The sequence below is a fragment of the Plectropomus leopardus genome, chromosome 11 (genome assembly GCF_026936395.1).
Source record: "Plectropomus leopardus strain MGB_pleo_1.0 chromosome 11, ASM2693639v1, whole genome shotgun sequence".
In the NCBI taxonomy this organism is placed as follows: Eukaryota; Metazoa; Chordata; class Actinopteri; order Perciformes; family Serranidae; genus Plectropomus; species Plectropomus leopardus.
This window is the reverse complement of record NC_142186.1, coordinates 18,978,433-19,000,902: the sequence shown is the minus strand read 5'-3', so window position 1 is coordinate 19,000,902 and position 22,470 is coordinate 18,978,433. Positions and strand designations below refer to the sequence as shown.

General features: G+C 39.4%; 2 protein-coding genes across 7 annotated transcripts; one reads left to right on the top strand and one right to left on the bottom strand.

The window, feature by feature from the left end:
• Positions 1 to 266: 266 nt before the first annotated feature.
• Positions 267 to 6,630, top strand: cep72 (centrosomal protein 72). 3 transcript variants are annotated; one of them, XM_088084186.1, is made up of 14 exons: positions 267 to 409; positions 865 to 992; positions 1,386 to 1,578; positions 1,653 to 1,761; positions 2,129 to 2,271; positions 2,354 to 2,412; positions 2,500 to 2,542; positions 3,076 to 3,276; positions 3,398 to 3,579; positions 3,697 to 3,790; positions 3,888 to 4,066; positions 4,473 to 4,599; positions 4,694 to 4,805; positions 5,858 to 6,630. In XM_088084186.1, exons 1-14 carry the CDS (start codon positions 334 to 336, stop codon positions 5,916 to 5,918), a joined length of 1,707 nt encoding a protein of 568 aa, XP_087940312.1. In that variant the 5' UTR covers positions 267 to 333; the 3' UTR covers positions 5,919 to 6,630. The 3 variants fall into 3 exon arrangements, with proteins under 3 accessions (XP_087940312.1, XP_042345666.2, XP_087940313.1); XM_042489732.2 differs by having other exon boundaries at positions 2,126 to 2,271; XM_088084187.1 differs by having other exon boundaries at positions 2,126 to 2,271; positions 4,979 to 6,630.
• tppp (tubulin polymerization promoting protein) lies at positions 6,620 to 21,485 on the bottom strand. Of its 4 annotated transcripts, none has more exons than XM_042489731.2 (5): positions 21,252 to 21,485; positions 15,146 to 15,226; positions 14,179 to 14,514; positions 9,585 to 9,738; positions 6,620 to 9,501 (listed from the first exon to the last, which is right to left on the bottom strand). In XM_042489731.2, the coding sequence occupies exons 2-5, from the start codon at positions 15,157 to 15,159 to the stop codon at positions 9,292 to 9,294; spliced, it is 714 nt and encodes a 237-aa protein (XP_042345665.1). In that variant the 5' UTR covers positions 15,160 to 15,226; positions 21,252 to 21,485; the 3' UTR covers positions 6,620 to 9,291. The 4 variants fall into 4 exon arrangements, with proteins under 4 accessions (XP_042345665.1, XP_087940316.1, XP_087940317.1 ...); XM_088084190.1 differs by lacking the exon at positions 21,252 to 21,485 and adding an exon at positions 15,950 to 16,227; XM_088084191.1 differs by lacking the exon at positions 21,252 to 21,485 and adding an exon at positions 16,054 to 16,227.
• Positions 21,486 to 22,470: the final 985 nt, after the last annotated feature.

Below are 22,470 nucleotides of genomic sequence, written 5' to 3'. Positions count from 1 at the left end.
AGAAGCGCAGCGTACAACTGGCCACTGCAGATTAATTGGAGTTTTGTATCGTCTCTGTTATACTCACGACTTAATCTTTTGTTTTATTACTACTGTACCGACGACACATTACTGTATTGTCTATCTGTTCTATTTGAAAAATAACAATAAACAGAAAGGAAGAAAAAATAAACCTCTCGTAGTATGGCAAGCGGGCTTTTTTCAATAGTTTGAGTAACTATTGCTAATATGAGTTTTAATACAGTAGTCAGTAAAAAGGGGTGGCAGTAACGCAAAAAGGACTAAGTTTTGATTTTTCCGACGGTACCTGAAAGCAGCAAAAGTTCGAAAAGTATGGCGGCTGAGTGTTTGACGACCATAACAGAGCAATGGATACGGGAGAGATTACAGTTGAAACACCCCTGTCTCGGTAAAATTATGTCATGCTAATGCAAACTTTGTATAGGAGTTTATAACAGCTAACATTAGCGGTCAAGCTGTGGCCTTCAGCTGTCGTTATGTTAAACAAATGGAGTTACTTTTCCCAGCGTTAGCACCGGCGGCTAAGCTAACCACAGCTAACGTAGCCACCAGCAATAACAGTCACTGATGAAAAGGATGTACTCCCTATTTAACTGCTTTTAAAAATAACTTCAAGTCTAACTTCAAATCTCCAACTACTTCAAGTCGCTAAAACATCGAAAAAGTGAATAGTAAAGCCTAAAATCTGTATTTATGTATATGTCTACAGTACTTGTGTATGTATTCCTTGAGCTGTTCCGTACATTTTCTTGTATCAAATAAAGTTGGGGTTTTTTTGTTTATTTAAATACCTGTCACCTGCCAGAGCACCAGAAGCAAATCATATTTTATGTTTTAAAACAGGTGATGTACGCTCACTGAGCCTCCCGGGGACATACGAGGAGAAAATCAGACATCTGGGAAGCTCACTTAATAACTTTGTCCGTCTGAAGTCTCTGGACCTCTCCTGCAATGCGCTCATCTCTGTTCAAGTAAGTTTAAACTGTGGTTCATTTATTTCAGATGTAAGCGTGTTTTTAGTTGTTAAATAAAATTCTTTTTTTAAATTACGTTTTGTGTTTTCATGTGTTTTTTTATAATACTTTTTTTTGTAAATTAAATTTTGTTGATTAATTTGGATTGTATTTGGAATTATTGCCTGATAACTATATCGGGGGCTCCAAGTGGCTCACCTGGTTCTGTGCTGGAGCTACGACCTTGCTGCAGTGGCTGCAGGTTCAACTCCAACCTATGGCCCTTTGCTGCATGTCAACTCTTCTCTCCCTGTCCCCCTTTCATGGTTAATAATTTTTCCTCTTAAATAAAGGCAAAAGCCAAAAATATAATCTTAAAAAAAAACAACTAATGTATTGTTTTCTCCACAGGGAGTTCAACATTTGCAAATGCTGGAAAGGCTGATCCTGTACTATAATTGCATACCTTCCCTGGAAGAGGTGAAAGAGCTGTTCGAGCTGCCAGTTTTGAGAGAACTGGACCTCAGGCTCAACCCTCTGACTAAAAGTTACCCACACTACCGCCCTTATCTGGTGCATGCCATGTCCAACCTACGCAAACTAGGTAAGATAAAATCGAGATTGTGCTTATCACAGGTACATTTTCAGTATAACTGAGTTTTCTCCCTTGCTTTCTAGATGGCTGCTCAGTTAGGGACACGGAGCGCAAAGCTGCCATAATGCAGTTCTCCTCTGACCTTCTGCCTCAGCAGAAGAGCTCATCTTTGAATCAGGCTGCTGACAAAAGGTAAACCGACTGTAAGGTGCTTGAGTTTAGGGGTTTCAGGTCAACTTTGATTTAATCCTAGGTCTACCAATGATCTTGAAAAAATTGAAAACACCAAACTGATTTTGAAGTCTGCTGGATTTTAAAGAGTTTAAATAAGGGCAAACAAAACTATGGGAATGTTTGTATGAAGTTTGCCCAAAAATGCAGGGGGTGCTTACATTTGAAGAAAGCAGCCACATTGGATCAGTGTAGAATTTGAAAGGGCAAACATTTTTGAAATCCTGGGTAACAAAAACACCAATTAGAAGTTACTTTTATCAAAATCTATTTCTTTTTATTATTTGTTTGAGCTGTGTTTTATTGTCTTGCTTGTGTCTCCTAGAAGCAGTGCTCAGAGACTGAATTCAGTGGACCGCTTAACCAGGAGGCTCTCTCTCCTGACTGACACTGATGACATTGTGTTGAATTTTGTTGCGACACATCATGGAGGCCAAAATGAGTCAAAGCCAGTTCACAAGGAGGCAGAGGGTAAGATGTCAAAATTCAAATGCTAAATCTAAAAACAAAATCAGCAGAATTCATATTTTGCTTAAATTGTCCTCTGACTCAGAACCCAAAAAGGACGAATTAGAAGATTTTACAGAACAGAGAAGTTCGACTCCAAAACAGGTGATTTTATTTCATTGCAGGCCAAACAATATTTTCAGTCATACATCATACAGTATCATTAATACTGCGGATTGTATGTTTTCTTAGGAAACAGCCAAATCTATCCTCAGGTTTCCCCCTACAAAATATGGTAAGTTTTTGCAGCTCTCTGCCCACAGTATCAGTTGAAATATAGTTAATTAAGTGCATATTAGTATTTTACTAAGAAGATAGAGATTGCAATGTTAATATAATGGAAATAAGACTGTGGTGCAATGGTCATTTTCTCTACTTCTGTCCCATCTATATGGACGTCAAATCAATCCTGATCCATGACAGATGAATCAAAATCTTCATTTTTTAATTTCGTAAATTCTTTTTTGTTCTTCTTTGTTTTGATTTGGTGATCTGGACAGGTAATCAGGGCTGGGTGAACACAGGATAAAATACTTATTTTAGAAATAGTAAAATAAAAGCCATTCAATGTCAGTTGCACTGGGGTCATTGCCCTCACTTTTTAGTTGTTGAAATAAATACTACCACTAGGTGGAGACAGAAGTTAATTCTTTTTTTTTTCAATTAATTAATTAATTATTAGTTAATTCTTACTTTTATTTTTAATCATGTAAGTCGAAGGTCAGTTAATATCAGTGTTTTTTGTCATGTCATTTGTACTTTGACCAGATAACACAGAGTCCAAAGTGCCACACACAAGAGAGCCATCTCATAAAAGAAGCTTGACCTCATTAAAGGTGACTGAAAGACCAAAGGTGTCCTTTGGCCCCTATGTAGAGAAACACAGACCTGTTCCTGGAAAACAAAAGCAAAAAGACCTCCACAAACAAACAAGACATGCAGCCAAGGGACATTACACCCCTAACCCTGGTAAGAACAGATTGTCTGTACTTAATAAAAGCTTTTGTCAGAAATTTCACGCTTCTAGAAATAGCAAATGTCACTTTCCTGTCATGTTGTTGAAGGTGTGTTTTCATTTTTTTTTTTTCAGATCAAAGTCATCGCCATAGTTCTTCTTTAGTTAATATCCGGCCTCCCAGTCCACGTCGTCCTGGTTTGAATCTGTCTGACCCCTCCAACCCCATTTTACATCCTCCCAGACTGACCTACTCTAGCTTCAACAAGACAGAAGGGGGCTCCAGCCTGCCGCAACAAGGAGAAAAGAAAGAAAGGGTAGGAAGTGATTCTAGTCCTCTTACAGTTTTACATTACTGAATCAGTCTTAATTTGTTCTTACTGCTTGTAAAAATTATATTTGAGGTTGTTTTTTTCCCTGATCTCACATCTCAGGGTAGTTACAGGAAACCCCTGGAGATGCTCCTCAACCTCGTGGACAAACACTGGAGGGGAGAGAGATCTCTGCATCATAACAACAACTTCCTGTGTGAGTTTGGGAGTTTGGTTTGGGAAATGTGGTATCTGATTACAGGAGCCTGAAGATAATGAGAATGTCTTCTCATCATTTCTATTTTTGGCTCTAGCTCAGGCGGTCCAGATCCTGTCTATGATGGAAAACGATATTTACAGTCGGGAGGCTGAGGTCAGGACCCTAAGACGGGAAGCTGATGCACTGAACTTTCAAATGGCTGCACAAGAAGAAGAGCACAAAACTGAAGTCCGTAGCCTCTCCGCTCAGCTGGAGGAAGCTCGCAGTGCAGTTGTGAGTGGATTCTACAAAATAATGTTGAGTTTTAGGAGGCCATGATGAGCACCAAGGCTGCAACTAACCATTATTTCCATTATCGGGTAATCGGCCAGATATTTTCAGAATTGATAAATTAATAAAAAAGTGACATCTTCATTTAGCTTCTTATGTCCAACCACCTGTCCAAAACCCGAAGATTCTTCATAAACCGTCATAAATTATGACGTGATTAGGAAAATCAGCAAATTCTCACACTGAATAAGCTGGAACCAGCAAATGTTTGACATTTTTGCTTAAAAAATGACTGAAACGATTTATCGATTATCAGAATAGTTTGCAATCAATTTCCTTTTGATTGATTAATCATCTCATTGTTGTAGCTCTAATGAACACACTGTATTTATGATCTCTTCTCTAACAGGGCAAACTGAACGAGCAGCTGAGGATTGTCTTGGAGGAAAATGTTGCTCTGCAGAGACAGCTCATCAAGTTAGAACGACAGTATCTTAAGTCTATGATGAAAAGTTCACCCATTACTCAGATTAAAGGTGGGTGTAAATGTCAGTGGGAGTCACATACTACAAGTGATCATTTTGCTGTTTTCCTCACAAACTCTCACTCTTTGTTCTTGTACGTCCTTAGAGGCTCAGACAGAAGTGGAGGAGCTGAGGAAAGAGATTGAGGGGTTGAGGAAGAAAGTGCAGGAGGCTGAGAGTGTCAAGGATTTGTCAAATATGCTGCAAGAAAGCCACAGGTAAGAAGATGAATCCAACAGCTGACACTTGTTTCTGCTGTATAAAGTGCTGCAACGATGATGTTTTTTGCAGGGCTGACACTTAGGATATTTTTCTATTGGATTTTTGTTTATTGCAGAAAATAAGATCTGTGGCAAACAAAAGTTTATGATACTTTCATTTTTTTTTCCAGCAAGATAATCTTCACAAATGAACACCACTTTTAGGATTTTTAAAGCCTAAATGTGACCGCTAGAAGTAAAAGGCTAACATGAGGCTATAAAGGAGCTACATCACATTAGCATGACTTAATCTTCACCACTACAAGAGACAGTAAAGCCATGTTCATCGTGATGATGTCCTGTTGTCACAGTTAGCCACTTGTTAGCAACAGTGTATTTTCAGACATGTAAAGGCTTTAAAATTTTAGAGTGGAGTATTTATTTTATCTTGTAGAATCAAATATGAAAATCTCTCAAAGCTATACCATGCAGGATTGTCAGGCTGTTAACTGTAAACACACTCACCAGTGAAAGTTAAAGCCAACCTCTACTCTTGCTGGATGTTTCGCCTTGCTATATTTGCATTTTTTCTGCACTGTGTCTTACAGTCTGGCATCATCTTTTTATAAAATCCCAACCTCACCTGAGCACTGCACAGGTACACGCATAAACACCCCGAAAACAGAAAAAAAAAGAAAATACAGGCAAAGTGCAAAGTCTGCAGAAAAATACGCCACCACACACTCATAAAGGGTCATGATTGCTGATTGAGAGGAATTTCTTCTGTATGGGTCCATACATAGTTTTCTTTTAGGAAAATCCTGCATAGCATATCTTTAAGTGTGTGTTAACCACAGACCTTTTTTCAGGCATCTTACAAAAACAAAACAAACTCCTAAAACCCGTTGACTTTGAGACAAGAATACCGGTAGTGCTAAACTGCCAACTCATCTCCTGGTTTTTGGACTCATTCCTGCAGCACACACACACCCACAACAATGCTGCGCTCACACCTAAACCAGCCCATCTTTGTTAGCTGTTTGTGACTTGTGTCTGTGTATGTGCTGCAGGTCCCTGGTGGCTACCAACGAGTGTTTACTAGCTGATCTGAAGGGAAGTGGGGAACTTTAAAAAGGAATTTGAATGAAAAGATGCACACTGGGATGAAAATATCCTCGCAAGCCTGTGCCATGCGTCATACTAGCATTGCAGTCGCTGCACAAGGCCCAGCAGTTACAGACAGTTTTTAATCATTTTTACTTTACATCACTGCACTGTACATTTAGTTTTTGTGTATATTAAGTTGCTAGCGGTTTTAAAAAATGTGTTTATTATTTTAAAAAAATCTGTATAGGCTGCGTTTGCTTGATGTAAACAGTAATGGGGAAAGGCAATTTAGTCAAGGACGTTTGTGTATATGTGTGTGACAGGACTGTTATGTTAAATGATTTTAGGTGGAAAAAAAATGAGTGAGAAGGTCATAATGTATTTCCTGGATCAGTAGCAAGATTGTGTCTCTGTTGGAAGCTTTCCCCCAGTTTTTTTTAGGTCACTTGTGTCTCCATCTGTTTTGTACGCTGCAGTGGAATGAATGCATCTAGATTCCAGCTGCACTGTGACTTTATTTATACCTCTGCCTTCAGGCTGGAGAGCTACACACACACGCACTTGCCTCTCACAACAACTAATGCAAGACCTGGCAAAGGTTAGGAGGTGGATGCTACTACATAAACTGAATGTAGCCTTTAGTTTTTCAATGTGAATGCTACGGGTCAGTGGTCAGTACTGCAGATGGGGAATTTCAGTAATCCCAAAAAAGCCATAAGAACATAAAATTTTTGACTGACACCCTGTAACCTACTCAGCAGAGGTTCTGGGGTGTATGTTTTTTTATTTTCAGTAATGCACTACAAATCATGAACACACATTAAGAGATCTAAAGAACAAGAACAAAAACACACTGCATGCACCGGGCACAATAGTACATTAAAAGTTATTTGAAAATGCATTGTAATAAAATAAGACAATATAGTTCCTCCACATTAAAAGGTGCACAGTATTTGGCATTAAGCACAGAAAACAGATCTACTGCAGCAGACAGGAACTAACACACTGATAGCTGCAAGTTTTGCATTTGATGCACGATTCTTCATCAGCTGAGGCTACAGGTAATGTGTGACATAAACACTGTCACTATGTTGGAAAAATATTCTACAAAAGTATATTACGTGCTTGCAATTTTCCCTTTTATCTCATACAGTATGTAAGGATACATCAGTAAAACCCTGTTTTTGTCTTCAGTTGAACTTGTGCCTTGGATGAAAGTACCACAGAGAAAAGGTACTTTGAATTTTTACCAACAGACAAATATAATAGCATTGGAGTATAGCTGACTTTTTATGTACAAGTTGATACATATTGATTTCAAGCAATACGAGATTTTATCAGATCCCACAATTTTATCACTTACTGTTTTTTTTTAGCAAGAAAATACTAAAGTCTGTCCAGTAGTCTGTCCTCACAGCAGTTCAGATAAGATATGACAAACTCTTACTGTCATCTAAATGCTTCTGAATCAAATGCAATATACATAAACATGCACAAAGTACAGCAATACAGGAAAAACAACATATGAAGCCAGTGTCTTAAATTAAGCCATGTGGCTATAACTTTTTAGAATATACACAATCTTACCACAAATATATTAGAACTACTGTATAGAAATCTTATGAGGAAATATAAGTAAAATGTTAAAAATACAATCTTGTACATTTGAGGGGTTAGAGCCTCCCTTTTCATCTGAATTTCACCAATTTAAAAGTCAAGATGCATGTTAGCAAAATGGTTTGTGGTCTGAATAATGACAGATTAGGAGACAATGGATTACTCCTGTTGTATTTTTTTGTTGTTGGGAGTGTTTTAAGCAGGCATATTTTAAAGGTTTGCATGGTAGGCGTTTATGCTTTACATCGTCACAAAAAAAGAAGATATGATAGAAGACAAAAATGTTCAGTCTAACAGTTAACTACATTGTATTTTTTCAAAAATTCTAAAACAAGTTCACAAAACTAGTGATATATTTTTCTTTGTTTGAGCTGAAGGCAAATTATTTAAATGACAGTGAGCTTATGAAGTAAAAAAACAAAAAAACAAACATGAACGGCAGATTTTCTAAAGACTAAAGAAGAAGTAATACTTCAGTCCTAAAATGCTAATTTGTGTATTAATTACTTACCCTATGTTACATTGAATTTGGTAAGAAAACCTTGTTTTTCTGACATCAATTTACAAACTCTCAAATAACTTGTGCGGTGTAATTCAAGTCTCATTTATCCAGCCGTATGCTCAGTACTTCCCAAAAACCTGCATTTTTGCCGAAACTTTACTATTTGAAACACAACAGCAAACTACTTGTCCACGCGTAAGACTATTTATACACATGATTAAAGGGATCCAGTGTTTTAGGATTTAGGGGCATTTCTTTTTTGGTAGAAATGGTATATAGTATTCAGAACTATGTTTTCTTTAGTTTATATTTACTTGAAAATAAGAATAGTTGCTTTAGTTACCTTAGAATGAGCTGTTTATATCTACATACGGAGTGGGTCTTCTTTCACAGAGTACGCCATGTTGTTCTACAGTAGCCCAGAATGGACAAACAAATATTGGCTCTGGATAGGGACAATTGCATATACACGTAGTTACTGTAGTTCTCCTACACACTTGGCACAGAGAAGAAGCTTTAGTTTTGGAACATGACAACTAGATTCCTCTTAATCCAACACACTGGACATTTAAATATTAAGGTCAACGTGGAGGCATGTGTGAAAGGTTTTCTTCCCAAAGTCAGTGAAACATGGGGTGAGTAATTAAGATAAAAACGATCATTTGGGGAGTGAAATATTTCGTTAAAAACAACTGACGAGTGGGGATGGCAGACAAACAACACTGAAGATGGAACAATTTAAGTTTTCAAAAGAAATAGACATTGATAGTATCTGTCAACAATGTGCCAATTCTCTCTGAAACTCTGCAAAGCAAATTAAAATTGCATCTCTACAGCTAAATATGGGAATAGAGGAATCTCCATTAAAAGTGCATTGTTGTTAATTCATCAAACTGTTGTCCTACTTTTGTTTTTCTTGGCATCGTGTTCATTGTGCTCAATAAATATTATAAGGCCCTATCATAGCAACAAAGCTTTTATATTCATAGCATCGCAGTTTCTCTCATTTGTTCTCTTCAGTGTTTGGCAGTAACTTGCGATCAGACAGGAATGTACCAGCTGGTGATGACTTTGTAAAAATACATGTAAACAGTTTTCCAGTTCTCACACTTCTCAAAGAGAGGAACTCAAAAAACATCTCTCTCTCGCACACATAAACACACACACAAAATAGATGGGTGGGAAAATATATGAAATTCTATTCTTTTGTGCTTTCTTTGAGTACTCTTTTAATAGAAAATTATCCTAGTGGTTGATCAAATGTTTATTTCCTTGCCCTCACATGGGTTTGGCGACGGTGGGTCTATTTACTTTCTTTTCGTATGTCCCTCGATGTTTGTACCCCGAGACGTATCCTGAAGTGTCAACCATGTCCACTCGTCCCGCCTTACCCTTCCCGCGGCCGGTGTCGTCAAAACGCTCCTTGTGTGACCCTGTAAACTTGGTGGTGTCCGTAAGACGGCTCACTGTTGGGGATGCCACAGCTCTCTGTGAGAACATTAAGAAAACGTTTAAGTTTGGTTTAACATCGCCGGTTTGACACCAGTTATATTCACTCTTTTGAGTCTTACCGTGACTCCTGCAATGATGGGTGTCTTCCCCTCAATCAGCTTAAAGACCTCTGCCTCAGCCTCCTCCCCAGTCTTGTCTTTATATTTCTTCCTGGCCAGCTCTCCGAGTGCTGTCTTAAACTCGTCATATGTGATAGTGCGACAGGATTTCTTCCTGAAATGTAGGTGGAAAAGGAGCTTAAGTATGGGATAACACTTCTTGTCCCAATATAGCACATAAAACCCCCGCAAAAATTGTCTCCAGAGACAGAAACACCGTGTTAAGGCTTGCTTTATCAGCTTTTCTACAGCCTCTCAGTAGAGTTTGAAAGCTTACAATGAGAGCAGACAGTAGTGTACACAGAGCCATGTGTGATCACTTCAACATGGCAGATGTAAGACACAGCATGGAGATGGTATCCCGCTGAGATAAACACTGAGAAGACGTTCCCTGTTTGGATCCCGTCTCCCAGTACTTAACTGTTGTCTGAGCAACTCCACAGACTCACACACACATCTGTAGGCTGTATATGAGACTGTCTCTTCATATCATGTATCATGTTGTGTCCAGTTCCAGGAGAGCCGAGATGTTTTTATATTCCAGTAAGGGACCTGCAGAATCCCTGTGTTCTCATTAATTAAATTAAACTATAACTACTGACAATACCACACCACAGATCATCATCATCAATCACTCTCCGTCTGAGAGTGCTCCAGTTGTTTAACTGGCCATTTGCCCGTTTCACTTCCATGTAAAAAGTGCATAGTAACACAAACACAAACAGCCATTGCTGTGGTGATAAATCACCTAAACAACAACCTATAAAGCTCGCAGTCTTCTCGGGCAACCTGCTGTCATAGCAACAGCCTACGGTAAACGGGGATGTTTGGGTTTATTATTAATTTGACTCATCCAGTGAGCGGTTTTGTTTGAGCGCCATTCCTCTGCGCCTGCTCCATGCTGTCTATTGTCAGACGGGAAACTAGACTTCCAGCTGCCGTTTCTGTCCAAGGACTCTGTGCAGATCTCCCCATACTGAGCTGTGAAATTCTCCAATGTATATAAATGATTACGCTGTGGAAATAAACAGCAGTTCACAATCTGAGGAGGCTGTGATAAGGTTGAGAGTGACAAAGGTTAGAGAGCAAGTGGAGCTTTATTTTATTTGGGGAGACTACGGTAGCTGCACCTGCTGTTTATTTACAGAGTTCAACCATCTGCAGTGCATGATCCATATGGATCTGACACAATAGTTGGCTGATGATCTCCTGCACCGCCCACGATCATGCTCACTGATGGGGAAATGTTACCAAAGCTTAGAGAGAGGAAGCCACCATAACACTGTGCTAGAAGTAATTAATTAGTCCTTGCCAGATTTCTACCTCATCCATAGCTCGTGCTGTGGTGTTCTGGCTCTGAGCAGGCAGACAGCACAGCAGAGACTCAATGTGGTGCAGCAGACCTCCATACCCACAGTAAATACGGGTTCATCCAGCTGTACTGTGATTAGCCAGTGCTCATTAAGATGTTTAATTTTTCGTGTGGAAGCAAAGAGCTTTGACACTGATTAAAGGGAAAGTGGAGATCTGCATCTCTTGCATGGCAGCCTGCCCTGGCTCAGTCATGCCTGGAGTAAAAACCACATGAAAATGAGCCCCTCCCCCAGTCTGTACCTCTTTTTATCCCATGGCTGGCTCTAAGGGGAATATACACCACATGCTTTACTCAGACTCTACTGTACTAACCTACTCAATGCAGCTGTAGATGCATGCTGGACTACCTGAGACCCCTGAAGAGGTCCAATGACAGAGCAATCAAACTCGCACTCAAGGATTAATTGTACACAACACTGCATAGAATCACCTTGATTAGCTTGTATGATGGGAAACATGCCTTTTTTCATTAAAGTACTTGCACCATATTGTTTACACATTTACAAATCCTGCTCACCAACAGAGCGTGATGTAAACAAGATTTAATCTTGCAGTCAGCTCTAACTTCCCTCTCTTGTATTGCCGAGGAAAATTCTTCACCACAGTAAACATGAACATCCATTGCCATGCCAACTGCGAAGGTGTTGATGTGGGTGACTCAAAGTCCAGAAAAAAATTGTTTTGCTTTACAAATGAAAGGGCATTTTTCAAGTTTACTGTAAGAACAGATGGCTGAATTGCTTTTTTGTTTTTTTATCAGAGAATATCTAATGTTAAGCACAAAAAGTGTGCGCATTTTATTCTGCATTGCTCTATCCTGCCACCAAATCTTACTTAAAGTATTGTTTAGCGTGTAGTGACTGTTTGGGTTTGGGTTGTTTTTTTTGAGTCAAAGATGGGATGTAGAAATGCAATAAACAATGTATGATAAAAGCTTCAAATATTGTTAAATATGTGAGTTAATGCAAGTCCCTAGCATCTGAAGTCACATGCATGGCTCGTGATAGTTGAGGACTGGATCACAGCTTCCTTTTGTATCTCCTGTAAAAGGTTCTCTGAGTTTGTAACTTAGGACACCAACAAGTGCATTAACAAATCCATTTCAGAATAGAATACTTTACTGCAAATACCTCCTGTGCATCGTACTACTTGATACATAATAAATAATTAATTTAAAAATCTTCCCATTTTAGTTTCCACTCTACTCAATGCTTGTTTTAGTAATAGTACGTCTTAAGCAGCTGTCCAAATCGCATGGATTTTTTCTGGACTTTTAGCAGGTACTGCAGCTTCCCTACATAGCCTTCTGTTGCATGCAGTATGTACATTAACGGGACAAACTACTTCATCATAACATTGTGCTATGAACTTTGACCCTCTTGCTCATATATCCATTACCTTGGAGACAAAACAAAACACAATTTGCCAAGCATTCCAGAGACAGAGGTCAACCTGGAGAACTGTGCTGTTGATGCTTTGCAATGTCAAAGTTAATTTTTAAGTTATAACTGTATACATTGCAGATTCTAAGATATTATATTCACAACAGTCAGATGATATATGCATTCCTCTGTCATTATTATTTCATAGTTGTTAGTCTTTGTGATTATTTTCTTAACTTAAACAACTATTATTTCTACTAATACTATCCATTCAGCTGGTCGCTTAAATACCATGTCATCTATTTGCAGCTCAGTAGATGAAACATATCTTTGACTGTGCAGAAATTTGTGGGTCAGAATAGCCAGAAATGCATGCTGGCTTGCACACTGCAACATGCACCCGGAGGCAGGTGAGCATCCTGGTATTTTGTGGCATACTGCATTTGAAATATTTTGTATTGGTACACACTAAATGTTATGTAGTTTTGTGCTAAATAGTACGGCGGTGTAGATATTAAAATACAAAGTTAGTTTAATGGAAATATATTCAATACTCCTGGAGCTGCTTTTTGAAATATTATTTTCTTTCCTGAACACTCATGATGTTGTAACAACAGGAATAAACAGTCTCAAGCAGAAAAATCACTCTAAAAATCATTTTGGAATCTCTTGTATATAAGTGTGTATACAAAGTGACCAAGATGAACTATGGCTACACACCAGCAGAAGATGGAAAATCCACTAAATCAGTGTGAGATTCTCAGTCCTGAAGCAAGACTTGATTATAAGTGGCTTCAAGCCATACTCGTCTATTCTGGTGCTGTCTAGCAGAATAATTGTTATTCACAACATTCAAACAGGATAAAAAAATCAAAGCTGCTTTGTACATGAATGAATATCTCCAACATAATCATGCACAAAACCCTACAAACCCACATTGTAAAAGCCTTGCCCTTCACTACAACAGCTTTATTTTGCACCACATATGACACAACTGTATGAACATTACTGTGTGGGGCTAGCACTATAGTAATAATACTTCATATGCCAGTGTGTTTTCATCCCAAATGCACTCAGTTTCGGTAACCACAATTTGTCTTCTTTAGTGAAATTACATTGAGGTCACAGCTTATTAGACTCTACTTCACTTAAATTCAGAAGCAAGGGATGAATCAATTTGGCCCCAGGAGACACAGGATGAGCCATCCTGACCTCTTGCTCTGGCTGTTGCTTCTGATGGACATCTGAGCCAACCTAGTATAAAAAACAAAGGCATCCTCCAAAACACTGCCTGAAAAACATGCAATTCAGTAAAAGCAAAAACGTGTGGGAGAGTTGTCTCTTTCATGCTAATTTCAGTGTGACAAGCATTGTTTGGTGCAGACACAAATCAAACAGTTGACACCTTAATGAGGTGTAATTAAGAGGGTTGGTGTTACCTGACTGCAAGCTATAGATGATGTCACTGATTCAATTTTCGGAGCACTTGTGAAATAGACTAGAAACAGTCCTTCAGTGCAGTCTGGAGACAGTTTTCCACTTCTGCATTCTTGCAACCACAATGATACCATGTTTGCACCACTGTACTGGCCTTTTGGGCATACTGATCTGAATGACTAAGATTGTAGTCATCTCTGGTTCTGCAACAGTTAAGTAACACTATTAAGCAAAAGTACACAATCTTGTAGTGACATGTCTGTTACAAGATCATATCTGGCTCATATGTTGGCAGATTTATTAAGGGAAACAGAATTTTATGTAACTCAGATGAGCTCACATTGACATATTGCCTTTCTTACTTGACTTTGCTGAAGACAATGTCCACGTCAGTGAGGGTGATGTTCTTGCCGTCGATCACGCCGCAGTCCTTGCAGAGCTTGGACCAGTTCTTGCCATGCATGTCCTTGCCTGTAGCGCGAGTGTCACCATGGATGGCGAAGCGGCGAAACGACTCCTCCAAAGCAGTTAACTCCACCGGCGTGGACGAGCCCTGACCTCCATCACTGGTCCCATTGGACTCCGTTGAAAGCCTCTTGGACAACCGGTCTTTAGACTGTTCACTGTGCGGCCGTAAAGGGACGGAGCCCATGTTGGGGTGCTTGGCTGTCTGGACTTTAAAGTCATCTATGTTGTCTCTGATAGGGGAAAAACAACATCATTTGATCATCCATGTGATGTAAGAGGTGTATAAGAATGCTTTCATTTGAGGTGATATAATGGAAAATGTAGAAAATATAGTACATTCACTGAAGCTCCTGTTTCAAATCACAACTGAATATTCAGAATACAAGTGGTCCTACTGGCTGTACATCGACAACAAAGATTTACAGGAAAAGATCATTGAATTGCTCAAAATACATGAGAAAATGACATTTAATCATAGCATATTCACCACAGAGGAAGAGGGTTTTTGGCAGAGATATATCTTATCGCACCCTGTTCTGGAAGACTTTGATCAGACAAACTCTAAACACTACGTCATGCCTTAACGTCAAGACACAGTTTGCTAATTCATCTTTGGCTGTGTCTTTTCTGAAAGGTGCTTCTGGGGCACGATTTGACCCTTCAGAGGTATGTTTCTGTGCTCGCACTGCCTGTGAATGGGCAGATGTCTTTGCGTGTTCTGGCACAGAGGTGAAAGATATAAATAGATCTCTGTGGAATTCAAAAGGCGCACAAATCAAGAACCGAGAGAGCAGATGGATATTTGAAGTAAAACACAAAATGTGAGGTGAAAGCTCTTAACATAACTTATCAAAAACTTACTTCTGGTCTGCCATGCTTGTGCGGGAAATTGGTTCCTTCTGTGCAGTGCTTGGATTAGCTGACTTGTGTTTTCTCTTTGTGCTGTGGAGGAGATGAGAATGAAGGTGAATACTGTGAGAGAATGTGTCTGTACAAACATGAGTAAAGAAAAGGATAAAATAGAAGCCATGAACGCAGCATCACTACAAATAACAAAACACAATTATTTATGACATAATGTCTAATCCAGTCTGACACACACAGAGACAGAGCTACATTTAAGGTAAACCTTCAGAGTGGGGTGAATAATCACCACAGCTACAAAAGCAACAAAATGGAAGTCCTCGTCACCATCATTAACACCAAATTACTTCCAGATAACGTCTGTGTATTACTTAGTTGTGACACGCCTTTAAAAGTTGCATGCTGAGCAACGTCTCTGCTTCCCTCTCTTGCTTAAGATGATTTCATTCAGTCCGAGTTAAGGGATTCCTCTCTGAGCACATCATCATCCTGACTTGTATCTCTATATACAGAGCAGCAGCATTTCATCTTCTCAGCTCACAACTGAACCACATCTGAAGTGCTTACATTAGTCATTATTCTCAAAGGTCACAAAAAAGCCCCAATGCTATTTCTATTAAGATAATATAATCTTGATCTATATTTGTCACAAGTGATGGTGCTCTGCTCACCTTTCAGCTGTTCCCATACTTAGCCCAGCATCCTTAAAGGACATGTGTTGCCATTGCAAAGTAAACACCAACAAAGTCTCTAAAAGCAGTAATTGCTACAGCTTAAACGAGATACAAACAAGATGCAAACCGGAGAGAGATGCCGTGTGTCCCGTGGCCCACACCGTCCAACTGCTCCAGCTAGCAAAGTTTCAAGCAAGTCCCTCAAGTCGCCAGTGAAGTGCGTTCACTCACCCCCAGTGGCACTGTGTAAAGCGGAGGGTTTTGTTTCCACGACCTTGTGGCCAACAATGACAAAAGTGACCTTGCTAAGTACAGTCCACACTTAAATGGGTACAAAAGGTCCAAGATTGACACAGCATAAAGCCATTATAATCAGGATGTCAATTCTTAGGGGGAGAAAAGAAGAGATTATTAATGTCTATGAATAATGGCATTCAGAGTGACAGACACTGGGAACCCTTTGTTAGTGGCTTCTGTCTGACCCATGCCCATTTCTTCACACTTACACGCATGGTGACATCGCAGAGTACCACTATTGATGGCAGGGGGCTTTTGTAGTCATATGTCATTGAGGACTCAGGCCAAGACAATCCACATAGAGTTATTGAAGCCTCAATATTTTATTTCTTTAAGTATACATTCCACTAATAAAAAGCACATGTAAAATATATTTATATATTACCATGATGAAGCTCAGTTAATGGAAAATCAAAATCCATTTGCTGCACTATTCCACAGTCTTGTATTGTAACGTTTTTTTTTTAGCCAAAAAAGTCATTTAAAATGTATTAATATACCATGAAGCCTTTATAACTTGCTGCTCCTGGGAAAAGGATAGACGAGGAAATCAGTGCCTTTTATAGCCCTACTTGTGTTGAAAAAACGAGACATCAGTGTCTTTTGTTTTTATGGAACTGATACAATCATATCGAGGGCTGCAACTAACGATTACTTTAAATAATGATTAATCTGTTTGTTTTTTTAATTGACTCTCTTACTTGTTTAGTCTATAAAATGTCCACCAGTCTAATATATTTAACTTACAAGAGATATTCAAATAAAAAGGTTTAGTGTGTAGGACTAAGTGAAATTTATCAGTAAGGTTGCAGAACTATAACTTCTCCCGCGTGCCAAGTCTGTACTAAGATGGCTGACATGGAAACGCAAATGGCCCAATCTAGACTATCTATCTATAACTAATGAAAGCATAGTAATGAAAATGATATTAAATTTCTGCCAATATATCCCCCTAAATCCTACACACTGGACCTTTAAGATAATATAAAACGCACAAACAGCTAATTGTAACATCTGAGAGGCTGGACTCAGAGAATATTTGGCATGATAAAGGACTTAAACTATTAAATGATTATCAAAATTATTATTGTTAATTTTCTGGAGATGGATTCATCAGTTTATCAATTGTTTCAGTTTCAGTTCTAATTACATCACATTTTAATAATTTTGGATCATCAAGGCCTTTATAATCAAGTAGTTCAAGTAGGCTACATTTCTATGTTTATATACTCAAGTTGAAATCTGCTTTGTTTATTCCTGTGATGTCCACACTGCGATTCCATCATTAATTTCACTTTTAGTGGGGATTCACATCCTCTCTAATAGAGTAGCTACTTGCAGAGTTTTCCTTTGTGCTTCGTTGACAGTGACAAAATCAATGCGAAACAAAGGACTCTTTTCACTCTCCTCCTCCAATTTATAGTCGGTAGTTTCAAGTGTCCGAGTCCTCAGTACAACGAGGCTCCTCAACCCACATCATGTTCAATACACGAGAGAGAGGTCATTAATACAGTTCAGCAGCCTCAAGTAGAGCACATACAGAGACGAAAGCAATCATAGAGCTTTGACAGAGCTGTTTTTAAATTGTACTTATATAGACTGTGTCGACAGTATGGAGTGGAGACCGAACAGTGAAGCTATACTCTACTAACAGGGTGTTTGGGTCATATTCCGACTCATATATTGGACCAAAAACAAACATCTTTGCAGAACTGTTTTGTCTTGTGCCTTTTTTTTTTGCCCCACTTTGCCACATACAAACTAGAAGCCATTTGGTTAAGGGCAGATCTCCAGAGACAAATCTGTGACTGGATGACAGCATGCTTACATACACTCGCCTTCTGGCAATACACTGCACAGATGAGTGCTTTAACCATAAATTGACCCATTTTGAACTGCATCTATTCATAGCAACAATACGCAGCCATGGCTGGAACATTCTCTTCATTCTCCAGAGAGGAGATCAGCCGGTAGACAACATGCAGGCTGAAACACCAAAAACACAACACCTTGGGTTTTAGCTGATAGTTTGGCAGATGATGTTTAACACACAACATGATGGCAGTGTTGTCAGAGTGATGTGAGTGTGAGTGTGTGAGGAGACTGGTAAACAGAGGCCTACAACACCTCCGTCATGCCATCGTGGCGAGTGGGCATGCAGGGATCCCATCTGCTTTCTATCTAGATCAGTGTCCTTTCGAGGCAGCTGCTCGGGAATGTGAAGGTGTCAGTCAATCACAACTAAACTCTGGCTCTGAGGGCCTTTCATGTATTTACGTCACCCGATGACCAACATAGGAATTGGTGGGGAAAGAAGTCTTAGAGCTGTAACGATTAGTCAATTTATAGATTAGTAGATCAACAGAATATTAATTGGCATCTATTTTGATCAGGTATTAATTGTTTACGTCTTCTCATCTTAGCAAAAATGGCGAACATTTGATAGTTCAAGCTTCTCAGGTTTGAAAATGTATAATAAATTTGAGATTTGGGGGTTTGGACTCATGGTCAGACAAACATGAACTTTGATGCCCTCACCTTGGTTTTAAGGAAATATTGACTGTTTCTCTGATGTTTAATGGACCAAATGATTGATTGACAGAATGTTTGAGAAAAAAATCTGCAGATGAATAAAATAATCCCTAGTTGCAGCGCTAATGAACCACACCATTTTTTTTTACATACATACATACTACACTATGACTTTTTTGGCATACTACTCCATGACTCTTTTGATATACTATACTTTGACTTTTTACATACTATACTGTGTCATGTGTTTAACTCCACGGCTGAAAGTAGTCCCCAACAAATAACCTGTTTACTCACGTTTGAGTAATCTTTACTTAAAACTACAGTGCCCAGCTGATTTTGAAAAATGATGTAGCATTTGTTTTCTTCTTTTAAATGAAACAATATATTTATGATTTACATTTTAAGTAACAGGTTTGGGATTGAGTGCCTCAGACAGAGTGGGGAAATAGGAAAACAGTGAGAAGTGGACAAGCAAATTGTTAGTTTTGGTCTTTAAAAAAAAAAAAAAAAATCCTTCAACATGCTTTCAACATTGTTTCATGATTGCACCATCTGACACCACTTAATACAACCTCTTAACCATTTCCCAGTTTGGCTAGAGTCCTCCACCCTCAAGCCCCCCCAAGACACGAGGAGAGCAGGCATGACATCAGCATGCTGCAGCCCGAGTCTGAGGTCACCACCATGCTGTCTCTGTCAGTCCTCGCCTCCCCAAACCGGTTAACTGCTCTGTGAGTCAAAGATCTTGGCAGGCATTGTGCAGTAGAAAAACAAGATGTTTGAAACAAGCTACAGTGGTTATTGTTGGCAGCAGCAGCAAGCCAAATAGAGGTATAAGGCAGCGTAAAGACGGCTCGGGGGTCCTTATGCAACCCCACATTTGTGAGGAACACATGAGGCCAGAGACAGCACAAGTGTCCCTGACATGGCTCAGATGGCGAGAGTCCTGTTGAGCCAGCAGCAAATTAGCTCTGAGTCCAGTTTAAGATTTTTAGAAACCAGACTGTGTTGTATAATGTCTAATTTTATTAAGACAAGTCATTTACAAGTCTTTGCAATGTTATGGATATAATGTCTCTGTTAACAATTTCTTATCCAGCAGTCACATACACAGAAAACTATGGATGCTAGATAAAATCGGCACATCATCAGTATCAGCCGATATTGGCTTTAAAATTAAATATTGAAATTCACCAACATGCTGATTTCTGCCAATGTGACAAGATTTGTTATTTTTTTTAAATTGACAAATTGATCAAGTGCAAAAAACAACCCTAAGTTTAAGTTGTTTTTATTTTTATTTTGCTCAATTAATGAATATTACATATATTGAAAAGCATTGTATTTTATATCTCCATCTGTAGGTGGGCCATCAAGATAAGAGTATATATAATATGATGTTAATTCCACGATAGGAGAGACTTCATCAGCACTAAAATTAGGTGGGTAAAAAAAGTGGATATATCGATTTCGGTATCAGTTACCTGCCAATATCAGCATGTTGGATATCAGCAAAAAATTCAATATCGTGCATCCCCACTAAAAACAGTGAAGCACACAATGGCAGCTGTTCCCTATAATGTTAAGATCAGCGTAAAAAAAGAAAAAGAATCTGCCCTTTGGGTTTGTGTAGTAAAGAAAATGCTGTTGGACTGCAACACTTCATTTTGCCCAAAAGCATTCCCTTTATTCTGTAAACCTGACCTGAATTTGAGTCATCACAAACAAAAATAGGGTAATTTACACTCGGAGGTTAATTGTTTGTGACAGAACCCGAAGGCTCTTGGACCAATGTAATGAAACCTACAACAGTGAAATCTGGGACAAAGTCAGTGACTGTGTCTTCTTCTCATGCATACCTAATTCAACCTATGGGGAGAATGCATCTACAAAGCCATTCACTGAGAGGACTTCAACATAGGCTCCATTACCTCCTGCAGGTGTACTGCCTTTGGATGGCCTCATATTACTCTATTTATTACCCCTACAGCGCTCAGTTCACTGAGAATCAGGAAGCTAATAAAAGATGGCATACATGTTTTTTTTTTCATGCATAATTATGTAACTACCTTCATGCAGCCCAGCAGCTTGGCATGAATGATGCAGCTACAGGCCAAATGCATTGTCAATCATTCTTTATGGCCAATAACGGGGCTTATTAGACTTCACTTTGGCTCTCACCGAGCCCGCGTTTAAAAGATAAACAGAGGGAAAAAAGCTTGTGTTTATGTTACTGAACATGGCTGCAGCTGCTGCTCAAACCACAGTGTCTGAGCTAAACATGTTACATAAACTAGCAAATGCCAAATTCACACAGAGTTCACGTGATGTGTTTGTTATTGTCAGCCCCTGATGCATAACTGTCAATGCAAAACATGACATTATAGGTAAAATAGCCTTTCATGTTTGACGGAAGTGTGAGCACAGCATGCTGACAGACGTCCTCACAGTTTACAAGTCAGTGTAAAACAAAAACCACCTTTAGGAATCAGCATTCGCGTGGGCTGCCATACAGCCAGCTTCGTTTTTTCATATTTTATAAACACGCCATGCGCCAAAACAAGCAAAAATCCATGCAATAACTCAGTTTTAATCACCTGGTGATGTAATCCTCCACCTTCTCTTCAAGATCACAAAACCATAATTGCGCGTCGTGGAGTCTCGAAGTCTCTTTCCTCCCTGCTGCCTGAGCTGAAGTCTGCCCGACGGTTCAGTCCCTCCGAGATGCTGAAGAGAAACCAGCCCGCTGATTGGCTGCCGCCGTGTGCGACGAGCTGTTTTTCTTCTTGCCTCGGTGTTGTGGGCTGTGATGGTGCCTTGGTGCTCAGTGGAGCGCTGATAAACAAGCGGCTGGAGCTCGAATCATCTTTTTTTGGTGCTCTGAGAGGCGGAGGTGGAAGATGTAAACAAAAGGACGTGGATGGTTTTATATGGGGGGATCATTACTGCCTCATTAATAAACAACCAGTATGAAGTCCCATGAGCCATTAAGAAAGGAAATGAAGGGGCCAGTGGTCACATACAGTAGTAATAAACAATATTTGGTACTGAGTGCACCCTGACCCTGACTCTTGTCCAGGCACAGGATGTCTTAGTGGTCTGGTGGAGCTGATCTTTGGGCAGTGGTACTCAACCTACGGCCTAGGCCCCTAAAAGGGTGCTGGGTGGCCTTGCAACCATTTTCTAATTCACTATAAAAATAAAGTGATTCACAACACTCGGACTTTTAGTATACATATGGTGCCAGAGTGCATGAACAGCATCGGAAATGTCCTAGAGCATCCTTAAATCCTATAAATGTCCTTAAATCCTGGGAAAATCCTGCTGCAACTGGCCCCTGGCCTCCTGTCATTTTGCAAAAGTGGCCCCCAAGCAAAGCATGTTGAGTACCCTTGCTTAAGGGCCTACACTTGATATCATGATGAGAAATTCTCAGTTGGCAAAAAGGATGCTTATCTTCCCAAGACTGCCCTCTGAACCTCACTCGTCTGATGTCCAGTGCACTCATGCATTACATAACCAGCAGCATCCTAATGGCTGGACATGGATGGACATTATGTAACCTCTAGCCTCCCCTATGGTTTATGGAGTAATACAAAGCCCCCTCAACACAAAGACAGGGGTAAGTGGCAAAAACCTGCATGCCGGAGAACAAGAGAAAGGGCTCAGTTCATGATGAAAACAGCCTGGACTGAGTGAAATCATCTGATGACATAATAGTCTATCTCAAACTGCTGCAATTGCACCATCCTGTGGTTAATAGCAGCCTCTATCCTATTGAGTTTCTCAGTACTTTCATGGAAAATAATACATTTG